This window comes from Drosophila ficusphila, unplaced genomic scaffold, assembly GCF_018152265.1.
Source record: "Drosophila ficusphila isolate 14025-0441.05 unplaced genomic scaffold, ASM1815226v1 contig_791, whole genome shotgun sequence".
Lineage (NCBI taxonomy): Eukaryota > Metazoa > Arthropoda > Insecta > Diptera > Drosophilidae > Drosophila > Drosophila ficusphila.
Window position 1 is genome coordinate 16,814,471 of NW_025064737.1, and position 9,627 is coordinate 16,824,097.

Below are 9,627 nucleotides of genomic sequence, written 5' to 3' on the forward strand. Positions count from 1 at the left end.
AATAAATAAATACTTCGCGGGCGCTTAGGCAATAAATTTTGATTTATTGACTGGTAGCCGATTGGAGCAACTAACGTTGAATTTCGCTCCTTCTCTGACTGATAAAGCCACCGAATCACTTTGAAGATTTCTTAAGGGGCTTTCCGTGACGTAGTTGGGGGCTTGAGTGGGCTTGGGAGTGGGTGGTTGGGTGGCGGGCACGCGTGTGAGTCGCCTCTATAAATACGACCGAAATAAATCAGGCGCTTCTGTCGATGTGTAGATAAAAGTAACCAGCCACTTGACTTTAATTGAAAGTTAAAGAACACAGCGAATCGTAATTAAATGTTATTAGATAATGTCCTCTTTAATATATCATTTTGATCAGGAGACAGCGATGTGCAAGGCGGAAAATTTGGGAATGTGACTCATCAGGCAGCTGGACTCCTCACTCAAAAATACCCTTTAGGTAGTTGGTGTTCTTTATGATCCGGAAATCAGTGCGCAGCTGAATGAATTGTCGCACCACCGACTTGTCAAGATAATTCTAAAATGAAGTTGTACACAGATGGTAACGTAAGACTGGTAATTGAAACAAACCGCAGACTTACCAGGGTGTCGCCCGTGCAAACCTCTTGGAGGTTTTGCGGCTTTACAAGTAACAGATTGCACAAAGCATGGAGAATGTCAAAGAGCTGCGTCACCAGCGGACTATCCAGTTCGCGGATGCACTTGCGGTACTCGTTTACATCGCAAATGGCGCACATGGCTCCAGCCGTATTGAATTGCATTGTCTGGAGGTGATCGTATATCACCCTGTGCAAGCGAGTTCCAAATTCTGTAAGAACATTCTGAAGATTTTCACCATCAACGCACTTCTTAATCTGCACGATCACGGGCTGCAGATTCTGAACGACTTGTAAGCAGGCCTTTGGAAGAAATCGATTTTTGTTTTTAGCTACAAAATAGTTTAATTTACTCAAATATATATCTTACCGCCGATGATATGGTATCCACATCAGTCTCCGGTTTATAGTCGGTTTTCTTTTGTTCATACTGCAAATACACCTTAACCCAGCCGATAACCGCGCTAATCGAGCGGTCCAAGCCTTGATCTAACTTGGTCTCGATCTGCTCCATCAGCATACGTTTTGTGAACATGTAGTCCGAGTATTTGGGCGTATTACTATATCAGGTATGCGCATATCTATTAAATACAATTTTATCCAGAAGTGTTTTTTATAACTTACCTCACACAGGGTATGACGGATGTGTGACACAGTTTTTCTAGCAGATGGACAATAATGTTCGTCTTCTGCACCACGTCGAAAAAGTATAACTGGGGGAAAACTCGCCCCTCCGCCAGTGGTACTGCCTGCAGTCCCAATTCCAGTGCGTAATCAACATGCTCGTGCATTAGGAAACGCAAAAGGATGTCGTTGAGCTTGATGGCATTGCCTGGAAGCTCAGTCTCGTTGGACAGGAGACGGCAACGCTTGAGTGAGGCCTTTGCCTCCTGCAGCATATTGATGGCCAGCTCCTCGGAGAGGAAAGTTTCTCCACCATAGTCCTCGATAGCGGCAATATTAATGTTGGCCCGCGTGGCTATTAACACCTCCATGTTGCGTCGAAAGCCCTTGGTGGTTGCTGTCTTTTGATGCTTTTTGCTCGCATAGAATTTTTCCAGCTCCGTGGAGCATTTCGCTGTGAGGCACTTGGTCTCCATTTCGGCGTACCCCGCTAAATGTTTCATAAAGATCTGCTGCGTTAGCTTCTGCAACAGGTCGTCATCGATGGTGGACATGTAGACTTGCAGATCCGTGGACAGCTTCAGTGTACTGAAATTAAGGTATATTAAGTATTGATTTATAAGTCATTAATGCTTAACTCACCGTGAGTAAAGTTCATAAAGAGTCCGCAGATATTTCTCTTCGTCTTTTTTGTCCTCCAGTTTGGTCATCGCGTACTGGTGCAACTTCAGCTGGTAGATATTCAGTATGAACTTTGACATAACCTGCTGCGGGTTGGCAAACACCTTTTGGATGATCTCGTAGTGATGTTTGCACAGCGGCACAATGCCGATGAAGATGTCCTTGCCGCTATACGGCTGCATCTGGCTCTGCTCGATATACGCGTCTACGCACTGTGTATAGCCCTTAAATTGGGACAGGATCTGGGCCAGGGTCTTCATGCGTTCGATATCCTCACTCTTTTGTGCTGTGGCAAACTCTTCGATCAGCCGCCGTTCAACTTCGTCGTATTTCTTTTCGATTTTTCGCTTTGATTCAGCAAAATTTCCAGGCGGAAGATCCTGTGAGATCGCGTATAGCTTCTGGATCACATCGGCGGCTTCACTTAAACGTGCGGCATCTGCGAAAATATCGTTGACAATCACAGGTCCTGCAGCCAGAAACTCGGACATAAAATTTAGCAACTTTTGGGCCTCCACGGAGCGACTGCGCGGGGTGTTTACATTCTCCAGCTGCTCGCCCAGGTGCATGATCTTGCCGGCCACTGAATTGATTTTTTCGTCCAGCTGGCCAAACACATCGATGGCCAATTGATGGCGTTCCTGCAGCTTCGCGATTTTCTTTGCGTGAGACTCCTTTTCTAGGCGCAGTGATTCCTCAAGCCGTTCGCACTTGCTCTGTTGCTTTTCCTGCAGTATCTTTAAGTCCTTAATGGTCTGGATAAAGGTGTCGTGCAGAGCCACAGGATGAAAGTCCTCGCTGTTTTGCAGTTCGTTGTTGGTGCGCCAGGTGAGGCGTTCTATGAACTCACCCACCTCAAAGGGCTCCTGTTGTTAATATAGTATAAGCCCATCAGCTGAACTATGGCCTAATAGCTTTGAAACTCACCTGTTCAAACTCCTCCATGTATTGGGACAGCATTATAATAATTTTGTATTTTTGATGATCTGATTTGTAGGCGTTTCTTTTATGCTTCTTCTTCTTGTTATTATTGTTGCTTCCGCTCAGCTGTTTTGAGGAGTGTTGCCACTTAGCTATAATTTTTTTCAGTTGGCAGTACCGTTTGGTTTGTTTACGTTTTTGTTTGCTCTCTTTGCCAAAAAATTTAAATTTTTGGCGCTCGTTATATAACATAAGAGATGGCTTTAATTAGATAGAATAAAAACACAGATTTTATGCTTGCTGATCTTAATTTAATATTTATTATAATATGAATGCGCGCCTTACTTATTGCCTCGTATCAAAAACCTTTTTTTTACAACAAATTGCAATGTGCTAAACAAGTTAAAATTTCAAACATTTATATTTTGTATAACCTTTATAATTATTGCGTGGAGTCAGCGATTTATTAAACCTTAGTTACAGTTTTGAACTGAATATGAAAATATGAAAAAACCAATAACTTTTTTTTTGTTGATTTTCTGTGTGGATTTTTCCCAATTAGACATTTGTTTAGCGAAGGAAAGCTAGTTCTTTTTTACAAACTGCGTCAGCGGCTCCTGTTGCTGCAGTTGCTCATATTGCTGCTGCTGCAGATGGAGGTGCGGATGCGGATGTGGGTGGGTGAGCGTGTGACCGATGCCGCCGGATGTGGACGGCAGGTCCAGAGCGTGCGGCACGATGTTGATAACACTGGCGGTGATGGCCGAGGAGGCCAAGTCGACCGCCGGCAGACGTACTCCGTCCTCGAACTGAGCTCCGGCTGCCAGGCTGCTTAGCACCTCCGGAACCGAGGGCGTGTCCACCAGCTGTTGCAGGTTCTTTAGCTCTGTGGAGCGCAGACTGGCCGAAAGGCTCTCGCTGGAGGCCAACGAGGTGGACAACGGGGAGTTGCGCTCGATGGATGAAGCAATGTCTGTTGGACTGATTATTAGCAGGGGGCTTTTAACCCTGGCGAAGGTGGCCAACTCACCAGTTCTGTCCGTGTCCGGGGAGCAGGTGTTGTGTCCTGCTATTCCCTGCGGCTGGTGCATCATCATCATCAGCTTTTCTTCCATCTGCATGATAATCTTCTTCTGCACGTCATATTTCTTGTTCACCGACTGCATTAGCAAAGAAAGTATAAATAATTTTAATAAAATTTTAGGTACTGAAAGTTTAGGTAATGAATAATAAATATATTCTCGTAAATTCAATAATTTTAGTCAACATTTCTATGTCCCTTTAGCATGAATCGATCAAATCATTAACCTCTCACCTTGAACTTCTCCTCGTACTCATCCTTGACCGTGCTGAGCAGTCGCTTCTGCTCGGTCATGGCCTTCTCGCTGTTGACCAGCTGGGCCTGCAGTTCGCTGATCTTGTGCTTCATGCTCTCCAGCTGTGATGTCTTCTCGTCCAGGCTGTGCCTCAGTTCTGCATAAATAAATACGGAATAAACAAACATTTGGGGCATATAAACAAAAGAAATACGCACCCTTCAGTTCAAGCTGACTGCTTTCTTGCAGCATCTGCAGCTCCTCGTCGCGGGCTCTGAAGTTATCGATCTCGGCCAGACGATCGCGACAACGCACCTGCACCTCGCCCATAATGATGAACTCGGCCTCCAGGCGAGCCAGCTCCTGCTTGCACTGCTGTCCCATGTCCGCCTGGTGCTGTGTGTGCTGCAGCTCGGTTCCCAAACTGAAAACCTGACCGCGAAGCGACTCCAACTCATAGTTCATGTCCTTATGGCGCGCTATCTCGCTGGTGAGACGCGTCTGCAGGTCATCATTTGCCTGCCGCAGGCACTTCTTCTCCTCCAACTCGTGCTGGTACTTGGCCCTCATCTCGTTCAGTTCCTCCTGGTGGGCATTCTGCTGTTCGTTAGCCATCCGCATGGCCTGGTCCATCTTGTTGGCCAGATCTTTGTTCTTCGCATCGAAGTTCTTAAGCTGTTCCCTCAGTCGATCCCGCTCCATTTCCAGACTACGCTTGTCCCTGCTCCTGCCCATGAGCCTCCGATTGCGCTCCGCATGAATGGATCTTCGGTAGCTCTCGTACTCCAGCTGCAGGCACATCAACTGACCCTGCTCGGTGTCGAAGGCGTCGTTGGCCTTGATGGCGTGCTTGATGTACTCGTCCAGGATATCCTGAGGGTACAGCAGGCTCCTCTCATAGTTGTTCCGCTGCTCCTTGCACTCCAGCAGAAGTTCAATCAGCCAATTCTCGTACTGCGACGGAGCACTATCCAATCCTTCCACCGTCTGGGTGGAGGCGTGGGCGCAGCTTCTTACCGGCTCCTTGGGCGCCGAAATGGCCAGGATCCGGCCGCTCCTCTGCAGGCGGCTGCCAGTCTTTTGCGTAGTTCCATTCTCCGTTCTCTGCCTCTGGCCGGGACAATCGGCCTCGTCATCGTTCTCCTCCAGTTGCTGCTGTTGCAGTCCAGCCAAGGCTGAGCAGGATTTGGTCCGTCGCATCGGGTTCTCCGGCTCCACACTCCAACTGGCCTTCTTCGCCGCCGAGCTCGAGCTGTAGGCACAGGAATCATTGCCACTATAGCTGGCCATGCGGTTGCGGCGCTTCTTGGCCAACTGGTGCATGGATCGGCTGGTGGGCATGTGAAGTCCGCCGACGCTGCATGGATTCCGGTCCGTCTCGTTGCATTGGTCGCAATCGGCTGTTACATCCTGATTGGGACCTGGATATGCAGAAATTCCGACGACAGACAACTCCGAGCTCATTTCCGCTAGATTTACAGATCTCTCCACGTTGTGCCTGTCCTGAATGACTTGCTGCAGGCGGCGGTCATAGGTGGTTACCCTGGTGACCTCCAGAAACGTGGCACTGCCCTCCTCGGCCTCTCGACTGACATCCGGGAAACTGAACTGACTCTGCTGGTCCTTGCGCATGGGAGAAGAAGGCTGACTGGACGCGAAGATGGCCCTCACCGCATGAGAGTTGAGCACACGGCCTGGCTGTTTGATTTCCCGCATATCCTTTAGCGGCGTTGTTTCCGGCGTGGCCTCCACAGCAGCTTCGGGCGGCGAGGATCCGGTCATACCCACCATTAGCTGCGAGTTCATTGCCGGCTGGAGCGGCAAAATAAACGATGTGGTGGGCGTCAGCGGAATGGCGCTACTGGTGGTGGCGATCTCATTGTGCGGACTCCAGATTGGGCCGAGTTCCCCGCCCGAGGCGTTCGAATCAAAGCGGGCGTAGACGCTCCTCGAGTGCTGGAAATCCCTCAGTTGATAGCTGTAGTCCGTGTTCGAAGTAGTCGAGGTCATGCGACTGTAGCCCGGGGTCATGGGGTACGCACAGCTGCCGTCCTCGTTGTGCGTCTCGGGCAGAAGCACAGGCAGCGACAGGTTGGCGCACTCCATGACCACGTCATGCGGCTCCATCTCCTTCCACCGCGTGTTGTTCACTTCCGTTTCCGGTGTGGCCGTCAACAGCATGGGATGCAATCTAACCGTGTCCAAAAGCGGCTTAATCGTGTGCTGAAAGATGCCGCCACCATTGCCCCGCTTGATGAACTCCACCAAATAGGCCATGAAGCTGCAAGGATACATTCCATACAGGCGGTGGAACAGCATCTGCAGGCCCAACTGCAAGTGAACGAGCTTCTCGTCCGGAAGTTTTATGCTGTTCTGCAGCTTCCAAGAGGCCAAATGCCCGAATACCTCAAAGAGATCGTTGAGGAAGTTGGGCACCGAGTTCGGGATAATCGGCAGCAGGGTGATGATGCACAGCAGGGCGCTCATTAGCGGTACTATCTCCTTCTCATGCTGTATAAAAAAAGGCAAGACATGCTGAATCTATTCAGGATTAGGAAACCCACTCAGAACTTACCGTCAGCAGCTTAAATACGCTCTTGATAAGCCGGTGCTTCTCGATCTTGTACAGCCAGGTGGGATGATGGCGCACTATGAAGCAGAACACCTGAAGGCTCTGCACCCTGTGCTGCGACTGTTTAAGGCAATCGTCCAGCCGGTCAAAGATGTAGCCATCGTGTGGCGCCTGGGCCTTGACCAGCACCTCTAGAATGCGCTGAGATCCCGTTTTGAAGAAGTAATCCAGCATGAACTGCACCAACCACTGCTCCTTGTCTGAGAAGTAGAAAATCTCAATGAATTGGTGGCTACCTAAATTATAACTGGATGGGACTTACTCTGCGTAAGCATCTCCACTAGTTTTCGCTTGGCCTCCTCGTTCTCCAGCGTCATGTTCGACTCCAAGTCGCCAATGATCTTCTCTATCACCATGGCGGCGGGTTAGTTGGCCTCCTGTCACTACGATTGATTTTTCCGCCCGCCCTTGATTGGCTGCTCCGGCTTCCTGCTCCTGCTACTCCACTCCTGGTCCTTCTACTCCGACTCACTCGTCGTCGTGGTTGTCTTTTGCAGAGCTGCGTGTGCTTTTCTCGTCTTGGTCGCTGTCAACTGGAGAACATGCGTTGGCATTGAAATTCCCACTGCTTTCGATACTCCACTGAATTGTGGTGGTTGTCGAGCACCGTTTTTATTGCTTACCTCTGCTAAACTCATATTTTTTTACATGTTTGTCTTGAAAACGAAAAAGGTTATTTTTTTTGTGTGATATTTCTCTTGCGCTGTTATCGTCAGCCAATCGATGGTTTGGTCTGGCAACGCCGCGACAGAAAATCTGGCAGCTTCGGCTGCAATCAAAACAACATCAGCTGTTGTGGCGCAACTTTGTTGCGGATCCCGGTGCGGATACGTTATGGTTATTATAAAATCGGGTTGATACCATGAATTATTTAATAATAAGAAGGCTTGCTACGCAGCCCAAGTTGGCAAACGCACCCAAACGGTAATAAGGTGAAATTATATACAGAAAACCCTATTAATCTTACACTATTATTTTAGAAAATGGAAAAGCGTTGTGGGTTTAGAAGTGCACGCTCAAATTGCCAGTGCATCTAAGCTTTTTTCCGGCAGTGGTACATCTTTCGGAGCACCCCTCAACTCGTCCGTGGCTTTTTTTGACGCCTCTATACCGGGCACATTGCCAGTAAATATAATATATTCTAATTAAAATATTTGAATACCCTTTAATACTGCTTTTCAGGTGCTCAACAGAAAGTGTGTGGAATCCGGCATCAAAACTTCACTTGCCCTCGGCTGCCGGGTGAATGAAATATCCATGTTTGATCGCAAACATTACTTCTATGCGGATCTGCCAGTAAAATAACATATCACATCATGACAAACTTTTTGATAATACTTTTCTCACACCCAGAATGGCTACCAAATTACGCAGCAAAGGGCTGCCCTGGCCAACGATGGAAAAATGACCTTTCCAGTAATAACACCTGGCAAGAAGGTCTACTACAAGACTGCCAAACTACTACAACTGCAACTGGAACAGGACAGTGGAAAATCCCTGCATGATGACTATCTTAAAAGAAGTCTGGTCGATCTGAACCGCGCTGGCTTGCCTTTAATGGAGTTGGTTTTCGCTCCGGATTTGGAGACAGGTGAAGAAGCTGCCTCCCTGGTCAAAGAACTGATGCTGATACTCAGACGTCTGCAAACCTGCAGCTGCAAAATGGAGGGTAAGGCAATCGTAAACTATATTTAAATCTAAATTTCGAATTCCATTTTCTGCAGAGGGTGCTCTGCGCGTAGACGCAAATATATCCATTCACCAGGAAGGCGACCCCTTGGGCGTACGAACCGAAGTCAAAAACATTGGGTCTGTTCGCAGCATTTCGCAGGCCATTACATATGAAATAAATCGACAGCTTGAAACTGTGGCCAATGGCGGTGTAATCACGAACGAGACTCGAAACTGGGATGCGGAAAATAGACGCACGGTGGCCATGCGTGATAAAGAGGTTCTACAGGACTACAGATTTATGCCCGAACCAAATCTGCCCCCTCTGCATGTCAACCTGAAACCTGGTTCAAAGTCCACGGAGGACTTGGTTTCTGTGGCTGCTCTTAGCGAAGAAATTCCAGAACTACCAGAGGACACCAGACAACGTCTGATAGAGCTGTATAACCTTAATGCGGAGACTGCTATTATTTTAGTGGTATGTTTTAAAAAAATCTTGTTTATTAGTTTTCCATTAATAGCACTAATTCCTTCCATTACAGAACGAACCTATTCTGTTGGATCATTTTTTGTACATTTCACGCAGGCTAAGTGAATTGCCCAACAAAGTCATTCACAATTTTCTCATCAACGATTTGCTAACCTACTGCAACAAATTAAACTTGGATGTAGAGGATTGGTAAGAAACCAAAATATAATAAAGAGGATCACTGTATAGCTTATTTATTTCTTCGATTTTTAGCTCCATAAACGCTGAAGATTTGAAAGATATATTAAAGTACCTGCACGCTGAGGAGATTAATCTCCAAGCTGCACGGCAGTTAATTGAACTGTTGCATAACAACCCCGAAGTTAAAGTCAAAGAGGTCCGTTAATTGAATACACGTTGCACGCAGATATGGTTATGGTCTTTATTTTAATATTTCCATTACAGCTCATAGAGCTGCACAACCTGCAGCAGATCTGCAGTCCGGAGGAGATCGAGAACCTTTGCCAGCAGGCTATTAAAAACCAGCCCAAGGCCGTCCAACAGTATCAAAAAGGAAAGGCCAAAGCTCTGTTTGCAATCGTAGGTGAAGTGGCCAAGTTGTCTTCCCAGAAGGCCAACATGAAATTGGTGGTACAGTGTCTTGAGAAACTCATTAAACCCTCCAATAAATAAGAGCTTAGTTGAATA

The 9,627-nt window shown here is 47.5% G+C and overlaps 3 protein-coding genes across 3 annotated transcripts; 1 reads left to right on the top strand and 2 right to left on the bottom strand.

The window, feature by feature from the left end:
• Positions 1–54: 54 nt before the first annotated feature.
• LOC108092162 (exocyst complex component 5) lies at positions 55–2,945 on the bottom strand. Its single transcript, XM_017191685.1, has 6 exons — positions 2,838–2,945; positions 1,872–2,776; positions 1,230–1,817; positions 976–1,165; positions 591–908; positions 55–526 (listed from the first exon to the last, which is right to left on the bottom strand). Exons 1-6 carry the CDS (start codon positions 2,868–2,870, stop codon positions 428–430), a joined length of 2,133 nt encoding a protein of 710 aa, XP_017047174.1. The 5' UTR covers positions 2,871–2,945; the 3' UTR covers positions 55–427.
• Positions 2,946–3,120: 175 nt separating this feature from the next.
• Positions 3,121–7,491, bottom strand: LOC108092034 (hamartin). Its single transcript, XM_017191475.1, has 7 exons — positions 7,403–7,491; positions 7,042–7,312; positions 6,723–6,979; positions 4,366–6,658; positions 4,147–4,304; positions 3,862–3,991; positions 3,121–3,804 (listed from the first exon to the last, which is right to left on the bottom strand). Exons 2-7 carry the CDS (start codon positions 7,133–7,135, stop codon positions 3,416–3,418), a joined length of 3,321 nt encoding a protein of 1,106 aa, XP_017046964.1. The 5' UTR covers positions 7,136–7,312; positions 7,403–7,491; the 3' UTR covers positions 3,121–3,415.
• Positions 7,492–7,583: 92 nt separating this feature from the next.
• LOC108092038 (glutamyl-tRNA(Gln) amidotransferase subunit B, mitochondrial) lies at positions 7,584–9,627 on the top strand. The gene is made up of 8 exons (XM_017191477.1): positions 7,584–7,703; positions 7,760–7,904; positions 7,962–8,075; positions 8,133–8,448; positions 8,504–8,928; positions 8,993–9,129; positions 9,193–9,316; positions 9,385–9,627. Exons 1-8 carry the CDS (start codon positions 7,642–7,644, stop codon positions 9,610–9,612), a joined length of 1,551 nt encoding a protein of 516 aa, XP_017046966.1. The 5' UTR covers positions 7,584–7,641; the 3' UTR covers positions 9,613–9,627.